This window comes from Mauremys mutica, chromosome 20 (assembly GCF_020497125.1).
Source record: "Mauremys mutica isolate MM-2020 ecotype Southern chromosome 20, ASM2049712v1, whole genome shotgun sequence".
Classification (NCBI taxonomy): Eukaryota; Metazoa; Chordata; order Testudines; family Geoemydidae; genus Mauremys; species Mauremys mutica.
The window spans coordinates 24,351,750-24,374,099 of record NC_059091.1 but is presented as its reverse complement, the minus strand read 5'-3'; the positions used below and the strand labels follow the sequence as shown (position 1 = coordinate 24,374,099).

At 48.9% G+C, this 22,350-nt stretch overlaps 1 protein-coding gene across 9 annotated transcripts in view; it reads left to right on the top strand.

Moving 5' to 3' along the window:
• The first annotated feature begins 5,817 nt into the window (after positions 1 to 5,817).
• The window catches only part of DNM2 (dynamin 2), a 61,286-nt gene continuing 44,753 nt past the window's right edge, over positions 5,818 to 22,350 (top strand). For 5 of the 9 annotated variants that reach the window (XM_044995024.1, XM_044995020.1, XM_044995022.1 and 2 more), the window contains exons 1-2: positions 5,818 to 6,088; positions 20,307 to 20,380. In XM_044995024.1, coding sequence (XP_044850959.1) covers positions 5,928 to 6,088; positions 20,307 to 20,380 — 235 coding nt within the window. In that variant the 5' untranslated portion in view covers positions 5,818 to 5,927. The remainder of the gene's footprint in view (positions 6,089 to 20,306; positions 20,381 to 22,350) is intronic. The other 4 variants (XM_044995021.1, XM_044995023.1, XM_044995019.1 and 1 more) reach the window with 1 other exon arrangement.

Sequence of the window (22,350 nt, the reverse complement as noted above, 5' to 3'; positions counted from 1 at the left end):
AGCAGGCTGTTAGAGGGGGGGCCAGGCCCCCTATAGACCATAAGGCCAGTGCTGTGCCCTGAATATGGGGTGTTGCAGTAGCACTGATGGACCCTGGCAGAGATTGGGGGTGGGGCACTGTGCTGGGCACTGTACAGACAGTGAGACTCCCCCTGTCTTGAAGAATCTCAGTCTAGAGAGACAAGTGGTGCAGGATGGGAGACTCTTCCCATTTTACAGATGGGGGAACTGAGGCAGGGGGAGTTAGTGGTGCAGCTGGGAATGGCTCTAGGTGTCCTGAGCATTAAGCTGGTGTCTGAACCCTGCGGGGGTGGGGGCTTCCACCCTCTGCACTGGAATGTTTAAATCCAAATGACTTTTGGGCTTTCTTAAGGGTTTATTTTAAACTGTTCTGTTCCTTTTCCAACAGCTCTCCTCCCTCCTTCACCTGCCCATAGAACCTTGGAGGGAGGGAGTGTGTGTGCGCACTAGGCGTCCCCGCGGCAGCTGGCTCATTAAGGGATGTCTCACTGGTACCAGCAGGCTAGTAACTAGCTTTCCCTGGCTAATGGCACCTACACCACTAGAGGGAGCCAAATGAGTGGCTGGACTAAGTGACTGCAACTTATTCCAGGATGTGAGGAAATCTATTTTGGTGTAACTGATGCTCCCCGGGGGGCACCCCTGAGCTGTGGGGCATCACCCCGTCACCTGCTAGCATGCAGAAGTCTGTGGATCAGCTCCCTGAAACCACCAGCCTCTGGCAACCCAAGCATGGCTTTGCAGGCAGGGGTGGCTCCAGGCACCAGCATGCCAAGTGCGTGCTTGGGGTGGCAAGCCACGGGGGGTGCTCTGCCAGTCACCTGGAGGGCGGCAGGCAGGCTGCCTTCGGTGGCTTGCCTTTGGAGGGTCCGCTGGTCCTGTGGCTCCGGTGGACCTCCCGCAGCTCCACTGATGCCGTGGGACTGGCGGACCCTTTGCAGGCACGCCTGCGGGAGGTCCACCGGAGCTGCGGGAGCGGTGACCGGCAGAGCGTCCCCTGTGGCATGCTGCCATGCTTGGGGCTGTGAAATGTCTAGAGCCGCCCCTGTCTGCAGGCCTTGCTTTCTAGGGACAAGTTAGCAGCTGCTTCACCCCAGCCACTGTCTCTTTGGCGTTTGTCCCCTGTCACATCCAGCCCTGGTCTCCTAGACCCACCCTCGAATGAGCAGGCTGGCTGTTCCCAAAGGAATAGTGCACAGCAGCTTGTCTGATTCAGTTCAGCATCACCACTTTGCTTAACACCCCAGCACTTAGATACATTTATAGTGAAAACAAGGGTAACTTGATCATCAAAGAACAGCGGGTGAATGAGGATATGGGAAACCCTGGTTACATATAAAACTAACCCCCTCTAGAGACTGCACGTAACTAGCAGGTTAACCTCCTCTTGAAAGGATCATCTCGCCCAGAGTTTGTTCATGAAGAAAACTTGCTGCCTGGCTCCTCTGGAGGATGACTGGGTGCCATCTTTGTCCTCCAACTATAGTAAAATAAACCTTGATGAGCACATCAAGGTTTATTTATCAGAGGGTAGCCGTGTTAGTCTGGATCTGTAAAAGCAGCAAAGTCCTGTGGCACCTTATAGACTAACAGACGTTTGGGAGCATGAGCTTTCGTGGGTGAATGCCCACTTCGTCGGATGCATGCTTTTACATCAAGCTAAGGTTCCCCTGACCTGCTGGTTTTCTCATTAGTGTCTTTCTGAAGTCCCCACTGGCTCTTCATGAGCGTTTGATTTACAGCGCTACAGGTTGCCCGTTAGAGACAAGGTGGGTGAGGGACCCTTTATTGGACCAACTTCTAGGGGTGAAAGACGAGCTTTCGCGCTCACACAAACTGCTCTGCAGATCTGGGAAAGGTGCTCAGCATCATCCATAAATACAAGATGGAACAGATAGCTACTTACGCTAGAGCCAAACACATATTCCAAGACCCCATTCAAGCTGAAGTGACCAGCTAACACCTCTGTGGTCACTGGATTCTCCCCCACCCCCAAAAAAGGGGGGTAATGGTTGATGGGTCACAGATTGTTGTAATGAGCCGTAAATCCAGTGTCTTCCTTGATTTGTAGTATCTAGCAAAGTTATGAGTTAAGCTCATCTTTTGACGGACCGGCCTTTGAGGACAAGGCCTGAGAGGTGAGATATGGAGTGATGGCTCTGTGACCTGCATTCCCACAGGTGATGTGGCGTTTGTCTTTTATTGCTCTTCTGTGTGAGTTTGTTTCAGAGCATTGTATTGTCTCGCTTCACCCATGTTGGGGCATTTTGTGCACTGGGTGGGGCAGGCTGCATCTGTAGGAGCCATTGATCTCAAAGGGTAAGGGGGTGGGGTGGGGGGGCATTGATCATCCTGGCAGTGGAGATAAGTGCAGGTTTTGCATCTGTTCTGGCAGGGTCTGGTGCTGGTTTGCATTGGGGGAGGGGTCTGTGCAGAGCTTGCTTCTGGTCATGAGGCTGGGGGGAGGTGTTTGAAGGCCAGAAGAGGCGGAGGTGGGGGGAGTGGCAAAGATTTCTTTCAGGATGTGGTTCCCATTGAGTATGGGTTGTAATGGTTTAATGATACCCTGTATGGGCTCCAGTGGGGGTTGGTAGGTGACAACTAGGGGAGTGAGCCTGAAAGCTTGTCTCCCCAACAGCCATGGGTACAAGGAAAGATTCCCCCCCCCATCTTTCTAACACATTTTCTATTAGAGACCTCACGAGACACTCTGTAAATACCAGACTCTGGAGTCATGTGACCCTTATGCCCTCTACCAATTGGCACCAGGAGGTCTGGGTCAAGCAACCCCCAAAGAAAATACAAGGGAGAGTCATAGCCACCTCCCCCTCTCTCCCCTGCTAGGGGGACTGGGGAGATCTGTGTTCTAGTCCAGCTTTGCCACTGACATGTTAGGGGACCTTGGGCACTCACTCTGCCTCAGTTTCCCCTCCCATCCTGTGTCTATTTAGATTGTGAGCTCTTCAGGGTAGGGCTATTTCTCACTGTCTGTGCAGCACCTGGCACAAGGGGGCCCTGGTCGTGGTTGGGGCCTCTAGGTTCTATGATATGAATAATAAATCTGTTGCGAGCTCTGGAGTTGTGCTGGGAGAGCGCTACGGAGCAGTGCCTGAGTGACCAGATTCTCCAGCTCCTTGCCTCACACCGCAGAGGAACACGGCGTGTGCCATAACAGGCCCCACTAGCCTTGTTATCCAAGCAATAACACAAACCCGACTTCCTCAGGAGAGGGGTGAGGCCCTGGCACGGCCGAGTGCTTCTGATGTTCCCAGAGCCCATGGGTGAACTGCTCCAGCCAGAGAGGGTGTTACTGAGGGAAACAGATTGGGAATCCTTTTTTTTTTTTTGGTGGGAAACTGATTCCTCAAAACTGTTCATGACCCAGGGCTGCTTTGGATGAATCTCCTGACTGTTGGAGAAAGTTTGCAATTGTCCATTTTGTTTGGTTATTTTTTCTTTAAATAACCAACACCTGTTTGGAGCAACATTTTGCTTTGAAATCTAACTAAGCAGCTGAGAAACAAAACGTTTGGCCTGACTCCCACTGAGGTTTTTTGTTGGGGGTGCAGCCATTTTGATTCAAACTCTTGCAAATACATGCCTGCCTGGAAAGCTTCCTGCCCAGCTTTAGTGCAGGGATGGTCTGTCGTTCGCCCTCCTGTCCCTGGATCAGGAGAAAGCGTTCGACAGGGTGGACCACGGGTATCTCCTGGGCACTCTGCGAGCGTTAGGCTTCGGGTCCCAGTTTGTGGGTTTTCTCCAGGTGCTGCACGCTTCCGCAGAGTGTCTGGTCAGGCTCAACTGGACCCTGACCGAGCCGGTCAGCTTTGGGCAGGGAGTGCGGCAGGGGTGCCCCCTCTCGGGCCAGCTGTACGCTCTGGCGATCGAGCCCTTCCTCTGTCTCCTCCGCAGCCCCTTTCGGCATGCGGCCTTGTGAACATGGGCAGAAGACCCAGGAGGAGCAGGGGCAGCCAGAGAGAAGCGATGGTTTCCCCTTCAAAGCGCTGCTTCTCTCCAGCCAGCTGTGGGGCTGCGCGGTGCTCCTGCTGAGTCCTCTGGCTGCATTCCCTGTGCTCCTGTCACTGTGGTGCCACCTGCGCTGCCCACCTGCTCCCATGCCCCTGCGGTGCAGTCCCTCCCCCCCACGGCGGGTGCATTGGTGCTGAGCGGCCTGAGTACCTGGCCCTCAGGCCTCCTGTTCGTAGGGGGGGACCTATGCCCAGGCACCCTGTGTTCACTGGTAAATCTGAGCTGTGCTGCCCAGCCATGCTACTGGCACGGTGAGCTGAGGCTGTGGGGAAGGGGGCCAGCCAGGAGCTGGGCAGGACAGCCCCGTGGGCCATAGTTTGCCCACCTCTGTCCCTGTGCAGGAAAGCACTTCTGGCTTCATTGCAGATGCTTTCCTGAGCTGGAGTCGTTAGTGGGCAGAAGCAGGCATGAGCTGTGTTGCGGGGCGGGGAATCTGGCGTGAGGCAAACGGCCAGAGGAGAGCAGGCCCATCCAGAGTCGGCTGGTGATAGGAAATGCTGGGAAAACTTTGTCTTCAAAGCTTTTCTCCCCAACGCTGACACTTGTGCATAGGGTGACCAGCTGGCAACTGTGAAAAATCAGGCTGGGGTGGTGGGGTTTATAGGTTTCTTAGATAAGACACAGCCCCTAATAGTGGTGTGGTCCTGGTAATATTGGAACATCTGGTCACCCTACTGCACCCCAGCAGTAGCCCTCCCCTTCTACCCAATAAACCCCACCAGCAGCAAAAATCCCTCAGACAAATCAACCTTTAAAAAAATTATCAGTGCAAAAAGCCCAGCCAGAACTTTCTCTCCCCTGCCCCCAAGAAGGGAGAAGTGGCCGAACCTCCATGAAATCTCCTAATGTCTTTGCTCCTGATTACATGGAAAGTGCCCGGAACACAGGGTGATGGGCAGCTGCATGAACATCCTGGGCTGGAGGGGAGAATGGCCAGAGAGCATCACTGGGGAAAAGGGGTAGAGCCAGGGACTCTATTAACAGTCCCAAACCTTTGTATGTGGATTTAAGGTTGGCCACCTTCATTGATTGCTTAATTATTTGCCCCACTATCTTTCCAGGTACAGAAGTTAACATGAATTGTCCTTATTTCCTTCTATAGGGAGATATACGGTAACAAAAAAAATAAAGGTGTCTTCCATAAGGCGACATACACTAATATATGTGTGGGCTTCTATAAGGAGAAATGAGGTACTAAATGGGGAGCGCGTTCCATCTCAGGCAATACGGTACCCGATCTCCTCTAATACCGCCTCCGTCGGGTGGGGAGGGAAGAGGAACAAAGGGACCAATAATAACGAGGGACACCCTGATTGACATTCTGATCACGAATCAGATAGGGCTTCTCTACAAATAGTACCCAACCTTTTCTCGAGAAGCCCGCCTCTCGCAACGAATTGGATGGTATGGCAGAGTGGCAGAAATTCTGTCCAATAGGAATAGGGCAGAGTGATTTTTTTTTGAGTGCCTCTTAGAGCGACAGTCTTCTCCTCCAATGAGAAACCAAAAAAAAAATTGGGCGGGATCTAAAAGTACCGCCTTCCTCGACAGGTCATGAATGAATTCCATTGGTTGGAAGAAAAGAATGACAGCATAAGAGACCAATAGTAATGCGGAAAGTAGGCGAGGACATCTAAACACCGCCCACTCAGATTGAATTACGGGCTGTATGGCCTCTCTATTGGTTAGACCCACAGGGTGACAGCCGTGCCGACCAATAGGATTCGCCGCAGACGGGCCTGGGCGGAGTGAAGAGCCGGGGGTGGCGCCGGAGCCGGATGAGGAGAGTCTGAGGGGAAGTTTGGCCGCTGCCGCCGAGAACCGTTTGAGGAGCCGCCGCCGCCCGAGACGCGGGGAGCCCGGGCCCCGCGGCCGCCATGGGGAACCGGGGGATGGAGGACCTGATCCCGCTGGTGAACAAGCTGCAGGACGCGTTCAGCTCCATCGGGCAGAGCTGCCACCTCGACCTGCCGCAGATCGCCGTGGTGGGCGGCCAGAGCGCCGGCAAGAGCTCCGTGCTCGAGAACTTCGTGGGCCGGTGAGTCCCGGGCCTCCGGGGAGACATACGCAACCTGCGTAACTTGCCCCCTCCCTTCCCTTCGCACGCAATGGCAGGGATGCGACGTAGTTCGCCGGAGCGCCGTTGGTGAATACTTCGGGCGTGCGTACGCCGTTTCCGTACATCGGTGTGATTAGAATGGCCGGAGTGCTACGCTGCTGGCGTAGTTGGGGTCTGTGAATCTCTCTGGCGGCCTTGCGCTAAGCGCGAGACCGCCTCGGCCCCCTTTGCGAATAGCGCCGGGGTGGGTTGTACGCCGACTGCGTTAGCGGAGCGCTCTCTGTGGTCTGGTACCCGCGGAGCCGTGCGCAGTTGGCGTAGGGCGCGTTGGTGGGTTTACCCCGGCGGCGTTAGCCGGGCCGCTTCTCGGTGGCTTGGGTGGAGCGCGCTTGGCCTGGGAGCCTTGCGTGGGCGCCGCGGTCCTTACGCCAATGGCTTAAACCGGGGTCTGTCCAAGGGGGGCGGGTGTCTCAGTGGACGTAGCTGTCGTAGATCGCTCTGTGAATAGCAGTGGAGCGTGGTAGTTCTGGGCTGGCTGAGAGGCGGGGGCTCTGGCCTGTCATCCCGGGCCCTGTGTGGCAGGAGGGCCCTGCCTGGGGGGGAGGGGGGCAGGAGCCCTCCCTGGGCGCGTCCCCTCCCCTTAGGTGCCTGGTGCCCCCCAGTCCTGGGACACAGGGATGCCCCCCCAGTGGCTGGGGCACCTCCCCCTATCCTGTCAGGGAGCCATGGACTCCCCTGGGCTGGCCCCTCCTGCCCAGGCAGCAGGACTCGGGTGTATGTGGTGGGAGATGCAGGATTCTGCTCACACCGAGCTGACCTGCACCCTGCTGGTTGGAGGACGGGGTGGGCGTTATCTGTGACTTAATGTGGGGCTCACGCTGGGCCTGCCCCAGTCCCTCCTGAACCTTGGGAGCAGGGCTGAGGATGTTGGCCCCACTTGCTGTGGTTCCTGTGCCTGCTGAAGGGACAACTTTTCCTTAACCGCCTCCCTCTCCAGCTCCTGCAGCAGAAGCCGAGGTCTTGCCCACTTTGTATGTTCCTTAAAGACCCCACAGACCTTTTCATAAGGTCCCAGGTACCACTCTCTTGCCTCTGTCCCCAGGCAGATCCCTTTCCGTCTCCACCCCCATTGTTATCCTTGTGTGCTGTATGTTACCCCAGAGAGAGAGAAGAGGGGTAATTCCTGTTTGTCTTGTGGTTAAGCCATCTCCCTTTCAAGTCAATGGGATCCGAATTGGGGCCAGTAATTTGTAATGCCTGCTGGGATCCTTCAGCTAGAGACGCATGATATGAGCGGAGTAGGCCATTTGACATGGAGGGCTATTCTAGTATCAGTCTTATATTCCTCCTTGGAGCATAAGGAATTATTTAATCTTTGTAGTGGTAGGAGCCAGCACCCCGTTTGATATTACTGATTGTACATTAAACAAATTTTCATGTATACCCTGAACACACTGGATCTGCATTATGGTACTGCATGGACTGTGTAATCTGAAGTGATGGTCCCCAGTTCAGTGATACTTTTCCAAACCACTGAGAAATGGAGCAGAGGTGGATTTTAGGAACTGCTGAAAATTGATCATGTGAAAAAGAGAGTGCATCTGTCTTCTGTAGTCAGGCTGGGTTTGGTCAGTGTTTTATTTCAATGGTCTAAAAATAACCTGGATTGCTAGAGTTAATTGCATTGTGCATCTGTGTTTTATTTGCATTGGTAGCTCAGGATCTGGAGTCAAGCTCTGTGTGGTACTTTAACTGAACAGCTTGGGTTGTTGTGTTACTGACTGGCACTTACCTTGCAGATTAGTTTGGGTAGATGTCGGTGTCTTTGAATTCCTTAGTCATTACCTGCAAGACACTTTTAACAATCATACAAGGATCTACAGGAGAACAAGTGTCTGAAGGGGGTGGAAGGAAGTCTTATGTCAAAGTAGCTGACAAGGTATCCTGAGAGCAGTTCTTAGTACAAGGCCTCTGGAAACTGGAACCTGTTCTTTTTAATAGTGTTCAACATGACTCTCTTAATTTACTCAAGTTAATCTTTGAAAACTCAGACTCAGCTTTAAGTCTGTCTTCTTCTGTTACTATGGCAATAATGTCCAGTGGGCTCAGTTCAAATTGGGGTTGCTAGTGCGGTACACACACAGACCTGGAAACTATAAACCTGTATTGGAGTCATTAGGCTTCTGCATGGGACCCTCCTTCATGGATCTGGCTGCAGGATCTAGGAAGATTAAAACAGAGAGAGTTTACATTCGAAGACAAGACACAACAAGTGGGCTTGACAGACAAGGTGGGGAGATAGGGCAGAGGCTGAGATGATGGTGTCAAGGTAATGTGGTGACAGAGGGTAGCTACTGCACAAGTGGACTTCAGAGTCCATTAGAGCTTTGGGTTTTTAAAGATTTGACTTACATCTGTCTCCATCTCTGGAGATGAATAGTAGCTTTTAATAATTTCTGCTTCTACAGTGCCTAACCCCTGTGACCCGGGGAACAAAGTCACTTCTTAGGACAAAAATTAGGTCTTACGAGGTGCTGTTTTGTCTTGCTAGAGTTATCTAAGTTTTCTGTGCGTTTAATCTATGCCTTTTCTATAGCTTGTCCTAGCTTTAAAGGATGGTGGTGAAGGGCTGGTAACTAATGTGACTCTTGCTACTTGTAGGATTTCTTTATAAATATACTACAAATTTAACCAACGGGGTGTGTATATAGAATCTGTGTCTCTAGCAGTGCCTCATGATATTGGATGGTGGGTAGTTTCAATAAAGATCAGTGAGGCGCACTGGGAAGCAGCATGGTCCGGTGGATAAGACACTGAACAGGGAGTCAGGAATCCTGGGTTCTAGTTCTTCCTCTGCCACTGACCCACCGGGTGACCTTGGGCAAGTCACTTTGTCATTTTACCTTTCTGTGGCTCTGTTCCCCTCCCACCCTTAGTCTTGTTTTTAAGGCCTTTTGGCAAGGATGGCTTCTTAATATGTCTATAAAGCACGCAGCATAGTGGGGCCCCATTTGGGTTAAAGCAGATACTGTATTGGGTTCTTCTTGATATGTAGAGTATCTGACTGTGCCTAAAACTCTGTCCTGCAATTCCACCCCCCACCTCCTCTGTAATGCTTGGGCTTGAGTACAAGTCATGTTGTCTTCATCTCTTTTCCAAAAAGCAGTGTTCTGTTTGACTCAGGCTGGGCTGTTTTCCTTATGTTTTTGGATGCTTTCGCCTCTTAATCACAACGATCTCAGACCAATACTTTTATTTTTTCTGTTAGGTCACATGGGGTTTTCCACTGTCTTGCTCCTGCAGTTGAATCTTTTCACTTATTTAAAATGTCCCTAGGTTGGTGGCAATATGTGCCCATATGTTTGAGATCAGACTTGGGGGGCCTTGTGATGTGGCATCTGAGGCTTGGTCTTTCATTATCACATGGGCTTGAGCCATGTTCTGGGTTAGCAGCTTGCAAAGAGGTTTGTGGTAGGGGGGATTGGAAGCCCACTGCTTCCATTTTTATTACTTGCTAGGTTTATAAAAGGCAGCTGGATCAATTGACGTCCAATTTTGTAAAACAAAACTTGCACCTGGGCTGATGCATTGCGCCAAGCTTTGTCACAATTGGGATCAACATGGTCAAGTTATTACCTCCTCAAAAGCTGCCAATGGATATACTGGCAGCTTGTAATTATAGTGACACTGCAAGCGCAGCGCCATAATTAAAAAGCTTTGTTTCATGGCTTTTAAGCCTTCAACAAGGAATAATAGGGGTTCACCAAAATCTATAGAATCTCTTTCAATAACTGTCTGAATTAAATGTCTGAATTAGGCAGGTTTTACGTGAGGTGAAATCCTGTTGTTTTTTTTTTTTAGTAACCTGGAATCTTCCAGTCAAATCTTGTATCTCTAACTTTATATTACAGTGGGGCCCTTGTGTTCATAATTGAGGGTAATTATTATTTCTTTGGTGAATTCTGCCTTCACTTGGTGTCCTCAGAGTAGTGTTTCAACACTCTGAGACACAAGACCAAGAAGATTCTCTCTGTGTGGTAATAACAGTGGCATGGTAACTTCCACTTTTTGCTTTCATACGACAGAACTAGAAAAGCATTTGGGACAAAATTAAGAGAATGTAGATCTAAATACATATAATTGTAATAGTGCTAGTTGATTATAGCAGCTGCTTTGCAGTAGGGTTCAGAATAAAGGATGAATAGCCCTGAAACAGTTAACCCAGCATTAAGGTTGTAAGATATTCAAGACTGGGACTATCTGCTTGTATCGTGGCGCCATGCTTACCACGATGTGTTACAACAATACAAATGTTTACCACAGTCAACTTGTGGAACTCCTTGCCTGAGGAGGTTGTGAAGGCTAGGACTATAACAATGTTTAAAAGGGAACTGGATAAATTCATGGTGGCTAAGTCCATAAATGGCTATTAGCCAGGATGGGTAAGAGTGGTGTCCCTAGCCTCTGTTTGTCAGAGGATGGAGATGGATGGCAGGAGAGAGATCACTTGATGATTGCCTGTTAGGTTCACTCCCTCTGGGGCACCTGGCATTGGCCACTGTCGGTAGACAGATACTGGGCTAGATGGACCTTTGGTCTGACCCAGTACGGCCTTTCTTATGTTCTTATGTAACATTTCTGGGGGATATTTGCAATCCAAACAGAATAGCACTGGGCTGATGCATGAAAACAAGGGGGTGAAATAGTCCAGTCTTGTTTGTTGATAAGCTTGTGGGAGCTGAGTGAAGAGTTGAAATGTGAGTGATGCCAACAGAGAAAAGGAAATCATTATTATTTTGGAAACAGCTTTTCAGTCTGCTTTTCCGTGGTTCTCACCATGGCACATTGGAGTAATGGCTAATGTTAGTAATACAGGGAATTATTTTGATCAGTTTCCATCTAACACATTACCGGCTTTGTTTACAAAAATTTCCATCCTTTTTGTATTATGAAACTACTGACCCTCTTGCCTATACATGGAAATATTTGATGCTGGTAAATTACCCTTTAAGATTTTTGTTTGCTCTATCATGCTGGTCTGGTTTAATAGTCGTACGTAACAAATTGGAGGGCCAGCTAATGTGTGGGCTGTAAATTATTGCCTAGGAAGTGTCATTAATGGCTGAGCAATTTCAGTATCCTGTCCCCAGATGCGTCAGAGGAAGGGGCAAGATTCTCTAGTGACACCACTACATCTCAGGCTACCTTAAGTTCAGAGTTGCCTTAATTAGCTAGGCACAGAGAAATCCTGAGAAATGCCAGGAAAAACTGCCACTTTCTAGCAGTAATGAGAGGGAACATTTCAGGTCTGCTTCCCTTGACAGCAGCGCGTGTTCCCAGGCTGTAATGGCAACTGAGCTCCAGTACTTCCTGTTGAGAAAGCAGGAGTATGCTTTGCATTACCTGCTGGGGTTAGTCACAAGCCTTGAGGTTTCTTTAGCCTATTGGGCAAAGATAATGGGGTGGAGAGTGGGGGAGGGGTGGCACAGTGAGGGGTTTTGGATCCTTGTGACATCAGTTAATTATTCAAAATCAATTTTGATATATTTGTTTTGTGATAGAGCCTAGAGGCCTCAATTAAATTGGGATCCCGTAGTGCTGATCACAGTGCAGACACAGGAAAACACCCCGTGCTCTGAAATTCTCAGTCTGAATAGATGAGACAAAGGAAGGTTTATGAGCCCCGTTTTACCAATGGGGAAATGGAAGCGTTGACAAAATGACTTGTCCAAGGTCATGTAAAGAGGCTGTAGCAGAGCAGAAACCGAGCTCAGATGTTCAGGGTCCCAGTGTACGTGCGCTAATTATTTTAATGAGATGAAGGGATTAAAATGTATTCAGGGTGAAGCTATTTTGCCCTTAATACCCACTGAAAAAGATGCAAGGGGAAACAGTAGTGGCTGCTCTTGCCAATCATAATGCACTTCTCAATAGAGATGAGTCATTTCAACCCTCTTATGGAGAGAAACGTAAGAGGAAATATAAAGTGGTGCATTAAAATTGCGTTACTAGCAGTATTCTAACCCAGCCTGTTGATGTCACAAACGAAATGTGCATTGACTAATCCATCTTTGGAACCCTTATAGTGTCAGGACAAATGTGCTAAATGCTCTGAGTCTCCCACTGACCCTGCAGTGGCTCTGCCAGTGACAGCCTGACAAATGGACGTGTAAAAGACATTTAAATCTACATAAAATTTGACCATTGACTTGTAGTGGGTCCTTGGCTCACTGGGCCCGAGGATCACAATGGAGTCATTGTGAGCCACACAGTTGGGAGGTCTGTGCATTGACATTTGGTTCCTCGACTGTATTGTCAATGTGGCCATTATATCTTGTTCATAACATGTTATCAATACTGTTAGTGGTTGTAAATAAAACATTAATGAAACCAGGAAGGATGCAGATGAGGTTTCTCAGCAACTTTAAATATCTCAATTCTGGTGAAATGCAGCAGCAGTTGTGCTTCTGAACAGCTCTGTCCTCACCCCTGCCTGCATCCTGCAATCTCTAGTAGAACACTTGCAGTCCACCATTAATTGTGAAATGTTGGAGCAATAGCAGTGAGCTTTGGAGGAAATGGATCAGACAGGCAACAAATCTGTATTCATAAATCTAGCCTAAGGTAGAGAGAAACACAACTTCCAGAACATGCTGATAGAATATTACAGCTTCTGTTAGATGGAAAGTTCATGTTTCAGGGTAGGATAAAGATACAAATGACCAGTTCTTATGTCAAGTTGCTGGGTAGTAATACTAACAAACGATCTGAAATCAATAGCGTGTGTAGTGCGAGTTGTCTCGCTGGATTTTAGTGAGCCCATTGAGATGCAGCTCGGTGCATCTGAATTATGGCTCTGTCCAAATGGCTCAAGATTTTACTACTAGGCCAGGGAAGTAGTGAATGGTAACCTGTGATCTCAGGTGCATGAGGAAAAATAGAACTTGGAGTATCCATGGCAGAGGAACAAGCAGGTTTGAGAGAGAGCCACAGAGAAGAGTGAAGTAACTAAGAATAAAGTGAGCACCTTTCAGTGACGCGCTTCCATCTCGAGCATGTTAGACTGTTCCCACCATATCTAGCCATCCGTTCCTCTGGCCAGGATATGGCTTTATGAACTTCGTTCTAAGTCTGAGCAACTGCTAGCTGAGGCTCTCCAAGCACTTTACAGATATTAATGAGATCCCTCCCCTCCCCCTTTGGGAGGGATGTGTTATCCCAGCTGTAGAGTGAGTTCTGTCTGTGTTTGTACCACACGCGGTACAACAGGGCCAGTCCTGACTGGGGCCTTTGGGTGTGATCAGAGTCGTAGAGGTAAAGTGACTTGTCCAAAGCCACCCAGCAAGTCTGCCATTGTGGGGGGTGGAGGAGGAAGCCCCTCTTTGCTTTGTTTGAGGAAGAGCAGGCTTGGAGCCCTTAGGAAGAATCTGCCAAGATGAACAGCATTCCAGGAAGATTTAACCTCTAATAGAAGGAGACCAGTGCAGGGAAGCCACAGAGCCATGAGCCTGACAAGTGCAAGCAAGACCTTCCAAGTGGTGAAATACAAAGAGACTTGAGGCTAGGGAGCTGACTTGAAGGGCCTTTGCTAATGGAGATGGTGCAAGTAACAGAAGGGTATTAAATGGCATCCTGCTCGCTTCAGAAAGTGGACCTCTGCCCTTTCAGTCTAGCTAAGTAAGCTAGATTGGCTGCTAATGGGTAAGCTGGAGGCAGGTTAGCAGGTGCAGAGCAGCAAAAAAGGAAGTCTTCAAGACACTGCCATAGCACACAAAAGACAAGGTGAGTCTTTTCTTGAACCAACTTCCGTTTGCTTTTGGAATACACTTTTCACATGCTCGACCCCTGGCTGCCAATAGCTCTCCCAGAACTGGCCATTCCAGTTCCTGCCTCACTGTGTACAACTGAGCCATTTGAAATGGGGAAAGGACCTTTGCGTAGGGTCCTAGTCCCCTTTGACGCGTCTCCTGAACCAAAGTTTCTCATGGATAAGAAGACTCCCATTTATGCTGCCCACAAGATAAGGGTGCCTGACCCGAAGTGAATGTGGCAACGCCCTTCAGTTGTAAAACGCCCACACCCTGCCATTCATGGACACCACTTGGGAACGGACTGGCTTCAGTACCACACAAAGGTTGGCCCATGCCTCATTTGCCGCATAGGCGTTCCCTCTCCCTCTCAATAAAGTAATCTCTTGTTAAACAGCGGACACGTAATCTCCCTTGTAGCTTTACATTCAAATAGTACGTCGCCCTGCAGTCTCCTGCAGGAACAAACCGTGTTCACCTTTGACCCTGGGACTTGAGGGCAAACAAGTTTGTGCTGTTTGGCCTGATTCCTTTAGCCCTGTGTGAAATGAACATGCAGCAGGAATCTGGGTTCTGTTTCCTGCCTCTGCCCTTGACTCACAGTGCAACTGCACTGCGGTCCCACTTCCCTTGTCACTGGGGTTGTGAGCACTAAGTATTGTAAAGTGTAAAGTCGTGTGTGTACTGGTGCTAGTCAACCCGAGGGAAGGCTAGACAAAAATCCAGGGACGTGCAGCTCGTTTAGCCTCTGCTTTGCTGCACTGTAACAGATGACTCTGGGATTGTAAAGAGTTAACCGTTTATAGAGAATGGGGTGTGCGTGCCGCTCTACAGTCTAAAAGAGCAAGGTCCATGCACAAAGGATCTTAAAATAGAGCTCAAAGTGAACCTCTGTTATGTAGGGGAGGGAAGTCAGTTCCATGGGCACTGAAGGCAAATGTCACGAAACGGGGAGGCTTTGTAAAGATAAAGCCCCCCATGAAATCTCAGAAGGTTGCCCTGGAGAACTTGGGTGACTCTGAGTTGAGGCTGGATTATGCAGCCTGCTCAGGGGTCACCTTTTAGAAAAAGAAAACAAACATGGGTTACAAGAAACCTTTTGGTCTCCTAGTTACAGAACACAGAAGTGCAAGCTGGCTATTTCTCCCCCGCCCCCGCCAGGAGAAGTAGCCTGTACTTTTATCTTGGGCCTTCCCTGTGCCCCAACTTATTAACTGGGCAAGTAGTGCACAGGCCTTAAGGTGGTTCTGGGCCATCCTAGCCTCTCCCGTTTAGTTCATAGCATGATTTAATCATGGTGTGGACAGAACCTAAGGTTTCTAGAATTGTATTTCAAGGCTTCCTCTACACTGCTTCTAATTCAGCTCGCCCAGCCACTGTTGATGGGGCCCAGACATTGAACCCACCAGGAAAACACCCTTTTAAAAAGAACATTCACTTCCTAATTAGAAAAATGGACCAGAACATCCTTAGAGATAAATGCCAGAAAAACTAGTTATAACTCCAAGGGTTGGTCCAAGCAGCCCCATGACCGATACTGGTACTTCAATCATCTCTGTGCGCTCTGGGCCCAGACAGAGAACATGCCACTGCAGTTCCAAACCGTTTTAAAATGGTACTTGAAATGGCTTCTGCTGATGCAGATCTGGATGCCAGCAGCCACGTTCACGCTCCTTCTGAACAGAATGTTCTCACTGATGTACCTTGGGGCTGTAGGGCCCCAATAACCTGGGGACAGAAGTGCCGTGGAAGTGCGTCATGTTTTGAGATCAGGCCCTGAACTGGACAGTATAATGTAATTCCAGCAGATCCTGGTGAAAGGGCGAGAGGCAAACAGAACAGGGAATAGGTTATTGAGAGACGTGGTCTTATTTTCTCACCCATATTTAAGATGGGTTTTAACAAACCGGTCAGGTCTCTAGCAGTGACCATGAGATGGTTGAGTTCAGGATCCTCACAAAAGGAAGGAAGGAGAGTAATATAATACAGACCCTGGACTTCAGAAAAGCAGACTTTGACTCCCTTAGGGAACTGAAGGGCAGGATCCCCTGGGAGGCTAATATGAGGGGGAAAGGAGTCCAGGAGAGCTGGCTGTATTTTAAAAAAACCTTATTAAGGGCGCAGGAACAAACCATCTCGATGTGCAGAAAGAATAGCAAATATGGCAGGCGACCAGCTTGGCTTAACAGTGAAATCTTCAGTGAGCTTAAATACAAAAAGGAAGTTTACAAGAAGTGGAAACTTGGACAGATGACTAGGGAGGAGTATAAAAATATTGCTTGAGCATGCAGGGGTGTAATCAGGAAAGCCAAAACACAACTGGAGTTGCAGCTAGCAAGGGATGTGAAGGACAACAAGAAGCGTTTCTACAGGTATATTAGCAACAAGAAAAAGGTCAGGGAAAGTGTGGGGCACTTAATGAATGGGGGAGGCAACCTAGTGACATGATGATGTGGAAAAAGCTGAAGTGCTCAATGCTTTTTTTGGCCTTGGTCTTCAGTGTGGGAGCTGACCTGGTCTGTGATGTCCTGGACAACACAGTATGTGGAGGAGGTGAGCAGCCCTCAGTGGTGAAGGAACAGGTTCAGGACTATTTAGAAAAGCTGAACATGCACAAGTCAATGGGTCCAGATCTAATGCATCCAAGGGTGCTGTGGGAATTGGCTGCTGTGATTGCAGAGTCATTGACAATTTATCTTTGAAAACTCGTGGCGATTGGGGGAGGTCCTGGATGATTGGAAAAGGCAACTGTAGTGCCCATCTTTAAAAAAGGGAAGGAGGAGAATCTGGGGAACTACAGACCGGTCACCCTCACCTCAGTCCCTGGAAAAATCATGGAGCAGGTCCTCAAGGAATCCATTTGAAGCACTTGGAGGAGAGGAAGGTGATCAGGGACAGTCAACATGGATTCACCAAGGGCAAGTCGTGCCTGACCAACCTGATTGCCTTCTATGAGGAGATAACTGGCTCTGTGGATATGGGGAAAGCAGTGGACATGGTGTGTCTTGACTTTTGCAAAGCTTTTGATATGGTGTCTGACAGCATTCTTGCTAGCAAGTTTAAAAAAGTCTGGATTGGGTTAATGGACTATAAGGTGGATAGAAAGCTGGCTAGATTGGCGGGCTCAACAGGTACTGATCAACGGCTCAATGTCTAGTTGGCAGCTGGTATCAAGCGGAGTACCCCAGGGGTTGGTCCTGGGGCTGGCTTTGTTCAACATCTTTATTAATGATGTGGATGATGGGATGGATTGCACCCTCAGCAAGTTCGTGTATGACACTAAGCTGGGGGGAGAGGTAGATACGCTGGAGGGTAGGGATAGGGTCCAGAGTGACCTAGACAAATTGGAGGATTGGGCCAACAGAAATCTGAGGTTCAATAAGGACAAGTGCAGAGTCCTGCACTTAGGAAGGAAGAATCCCATGCACTGCTACAGGCTGGGGCCAACAGGCTAAGCAGCAGTTCTGCAGAAAAGGACCTGGGGATTACAGTGGATGAGAAGCTGGATATGAGTCAGCAGTGGGCCCTTTATGCCATTAGCCTTCTTGGCAACTTGGGCTGCTTTAGTAGGAGCACTGCCAGCAGATCGAGGGAAGTGATTATTCCCCTCTATCCAGCACTGGTGAGGCCACATCTGGAGTTTTGCATCTAGTTTTGGGCCTCCCACTACAAAAAGGATGTGGGAGAGGGAGAGAGACACTGTCTAGTGGAGGGCACTGAAAATAATAGGGGGCTGGGGCACATGACTTACAGGGAGAGGCTGAGGGAACTGGGCTTCTTTAATCTGCAGAAGAGAAGAGTGAGGGGGGATTTGATAGCAGCCTTCAACTACCTGAAGGGGGTTCCAAAGAGGATGGAGCTCGGCTGTTCTCAGTGGTGGCAGATGACAGAACAAGGAGCAATGGTTTCAAGTTGCAGTGGGGGAGGTCTCGGTTGTTTATTAGGAAACACTATTTCACTAGGAGGGTGATGAAGCACTGGAATGGGTTTCCCTAGGGAGGTGGTGGAATCTCCATCCTTAGAGGTTTTTAAGGTCAGGCTTGACAAAGCCCTGGCTGGGATGATTTAGTTGGGGTTGGTCCTGCTTTGAGCAGGGTATTGGACTAGGTGACCTCCTGAAGTCTCTTCGAATCTTAGGAGTCTAAGATTCCTCCCATCAGATGGGAGTAGATGGGGCTGGAGTAGAAGTTAGCGGTAGGAAGCCAGTTGCTGATTTGTGAAGGGGTGTGTGGCTGCTTGGAGTACAGGCCTACATCATCTTGTGTATTGAGCTGGGAGCCAGAGAACAAATGGCACGTAAGGACTCGTGTGAGACTTCCATATCTTGGGTTATTCTGAGGATTGTGGCTGGAAGGTGGCACTGAAGCAAAGCAGAGAACAAGGGAAAATAAACCAAGGAGAGCAGACCTCCATGACAGACTAAACACTTCGTCTTCCTGCTGGTTCCCGCCCGCTGCTGTTGCAGGAGCAGATGTTGTGTCCACGGAATCTGTATTTCCAGTCTCGTGGGAAGTTGTTTATTCCACATGCTTGGAGTGAAGAGTTCATTGGACTTCCTCTGACGGCTCATTTTCTCGGCTGTCCCAGTTCGGCTAACCTGTACTTGAGCTGGGTGTAGCAGCGTTCTCCATGCAGTGCTCGGTGTGGCGTGCTTCAGGCCCACACTTCGCTCCAGAGCTGTGGTGCGCAGCAGCACAAGGCACCAGCTGGGCAGAACAGTGTCAGCCCCCAGCCTGCTCTTTGGCACTCGCCCATTTAGCCACCCATGATGGTTGGATTCTGCACAACTCAGGCATCTGACTTGTTAGACGCTAACCTTGCAAATGTGAAGTGGGGTCTCACTGGCATCTTCTTGAGTCTGCAGGCTGCTTGAAACAGACCTGAGAGGAAAACTGTGTCATAGTCTGTTAACCCTGTGGTCTAATGAGGGCAGCCAGTGTGCCAGGCTTGCCAGTTTGCACACCTAGTGTGCAAAATTAACACAACTGTACACAAATGTCACTCACGTGTAATAGCTAAATAAAGGGCAAAATAACGGAGATGCCTGGCAGGCTTCTTCACGCTGTGGTGATGTGCTAATCTTACCTCTTATCTGAGAGAGCAAATGGCACAGCTGCGGCGCATCACAGCGATATGGAAGCTATAGGAGTAGGAAGGGCAAAAGCTTCCCACTGCAGGGGGATTTGGAGAAGGCCAGATGACTGTCTGGCTGAAACAAATGGGAAGGCTCTCAGTGCAGTCTTTCCTAGGCAGCGTTTCTCTCTCCCGTTTCAAAGCAGGTGAAGCCAGGAATGCTAGACAAACAAACGGCTCAGAAAACCTGCATTACGTGTCCCTCACTCCTGCCCTAGCAGCTCTAACTCTTGTTCTCAGCGCGGTTGTAGAGGAGAACTGGAGCCGTTAAGTCTGCAGTGATTGTCTCTAACAAAGCAGCATGCCTAGGATGTGGAGGAGCACGATTTCCGGGCAGAGGAGTCCAACATGTAGGTCTCTCACAATGGCTCTGCACGCTTGAGTTTCTACCCAATAGAAAGGGGTGGGGGTGACTCACTCCAAGAGTTCTGTCTGTGTCCGAGGAGTGTTGCCAGCACTTTGTCTTCTGCAGTTCATCAGAAATCCAGCCCTTCTGGGAAATAATTTGAGACACTTATGCCAGTGTGGCTTCCAAGAATAAAAAGAAAATGACTGAGTCTCTTTCCTTTGTTAAACTGTCTGTCTTTGGGTTTGCCGTGATGAGCACATAACTTCTAACAACCCTGTGATCTCTGATCGTTATTAAAATGTTAGTGGCTGGAAAACCAGCCCCTTCTGCTGTGAACTTTGATATCAACCACTTACAAGCTGTAAGGCAAAGGGGCACCTGAGGATACGGGAGCTGTGCCCCCCCTCTGTTTGACAGTGCTGCTGTGCTTGTCTCTTCAGCATGATGTGCATGTCAATACAGCCCCTTCTATCTACGCCAGCTCTGCTGTAGCATAAAACTGGCAGCATCCTCTCCAGAGGCCTCGGGAGAGGTTATATCCTGGTAGTCAGGAGAATGAGAGACTCGTTCCTGTAACGAGGTTCCAGCCTCTTTCCTGTTTTCTTCTCTAAGAACTGTGAATATGGGAGACTTGGGTGAAAACTGAATGGAAGGATGGTGTTGGGGCTAGAGCGCTGGGTTCTGCCACAGATCCCCAATGTCTTTGGGAAATTGAGGTACAACAAAAGGCGACTGACTTGCTGTGAGCTCAGCAGAGCCGGGAGCACGTACGGGGTTTGCCACAATGGAGTCTCTAGGAGTTACCATTATACAAATAATAAGGTGCTTGTCTGCTACTGCTCACTGTAGTATGGGAATGCCTTAGTTTAGCATTGTGAGTAACTCCATCTCTTTTATTTCCTTACAGAGACTTTCTTCCCCGTGGGTCTGGAATTGTCACCCGACGTCCTCTTATTCTTCAGCTAATCTTCTCAAAAACAGGTACAGTGGGGAGCTGAACAGCTTGTTGCTCCATAATGCAAAACACCAGCTGTTCCCTTACGGATATGGGCTCGGGGATGTTTGAAGTTTGCTCTTCCATTTGGGTAACAAGTCTAGTACTCTTGGCAAATGCTTCTTTCAATATACACAGCAGATCAGAAAAAGTGCAAGTCTGTTTGAATGTCTGTCAGTGTTCGAGACCCTTGTAGTCTTGCCACTTAACAAGTTTATGAATATGTAGGGAACAGCTCTGGCTCTCTTAAATGCTCCTGGAACAAGGTGGCGTGGGAGGTTTTTGTAAACTGCTGGAAAGAAAATGTGCTGCTCAGGAGCTGAAAGCTGCTGTGTAAGTGGCAAATGAGCTAGGAGGCTTGCTTTGTGTAATTTGGCATTAGTACTGTCATTTCAGCGTGCAGCTAATCAAGAACATGTACCACAAGCATAGATAACCGGGGGGGAACTCTTTGGCAAATCGCTTCCGCATTAGTCTGTCAGTTTACACTGCAAGTTAAGCAGTATTGATTAGTCCAAATGAACTTATTCTGATTTGTTTTAAACAAATCCGGTCCTTCACAAATACAAAACTCTGGCCTCTTATAGTGGGGTAGATTGTCATAATGGTTTCTTCTAGCCTAAAATCTTGGGAAATATGTGATTTCTAAAAAACCAGCTGTAGCCCTAAAGGTTTTGAGAACAAACCCACGTCTGGTCTGGTCTGGGCAGGGGACCTATCACTGCATGCATGAACATTACCAGAAAGTTTCCTTTTCCTTGTTAGTTTGCATTTTCCTCTCTGTCCCTGGCCTCAGTCCCTCCTGTGTCATGCAGCATCACTGATGTTCATGCAGCTATTCCTCAGAGCAGAGAGAGAGTTGGTCAAATTGATCTGTTCCCATGTAAAAGACCAAATGGAGCTGTCAGACTGAGCTCCCTGCTGATACTGTGACGTGGTCGGTTCACACAAAGCCATTCCTGTTCTCCCAACGAAAAGGTCAGGGAGTTGCTGCTTTACCAGTGTAACACTTAGAGGGGGTTTAATTTACTCTAGCAGATTGTGATGGCAGGTGCTTTTTAATAAATACAGCTTTGAGGCACTGTGACACTTCATAGCTCTTCTTACATGATCATGAGCATTTAGTGATCCCAAAGCACAGGGACAACCCCCTTCTCCCGGTGTGAGCGTAAGTGATTTTTGCAGAACTTCAACTCTTCACGAAACAAACTTGCTTATAAAACCATGGCCTAGATCTTGTCTCCTGCCACTCTAACAGTTCCTTGTTACTGTGCGAGTGATGGTCTCTGAGGTCCCACAAGTACTCCTGTTCTTTTTGCGGAAACAGTAGATATTGGATCATGGCTCTCTGCCCCAGATACTGATTGTGATTAAAAGTGAAAAGACTAAAAACAAGCCCCAGCTCTAACTTGAGCACATGCTTAAAATGCCAGCGAACCTGATCTCCGGGAAGATTTCTCTTGTTACGTTACTTTGAATGAAATATGCATGAGGATTCCCTTGGCCTTTTTCCAGGAGGGGTGGATGGGCCTCTCTTCCTCTTGGGTTTGGAGAAGTGCAGTCACAACAGTCGACAGCCATACATGATAGTGGATGGCATAGGATCCTGGGGCTGTGTTGTCAGGTGGGAATTCTGTATTGAATAAAAGAAGGGTTAACTCTTTTGGGGAGAGTACTTTCCATTCAGATCTCCAAGGGAAGTGGGGGAATAGATCCACCAGCAGCTAACTCTTGCATTGCCACCCCTGACAACAGGTAGGGAGCAGTAGCTACTAAGGATCTGTTCCTATTGATCGGCAGATGAGGTGGTTGTCGCCAGCCCAATAAGCAAGCATGTTAAATATTATGGAAAGCGACTGCAGCTTGGCAGACTTCTCTCTTTGGAGCATTGCCTGAAACTTGCACCCCAAATGTGACTGCATCTTCAAGGCATTCCTGGAGCAACAATCCTAATATC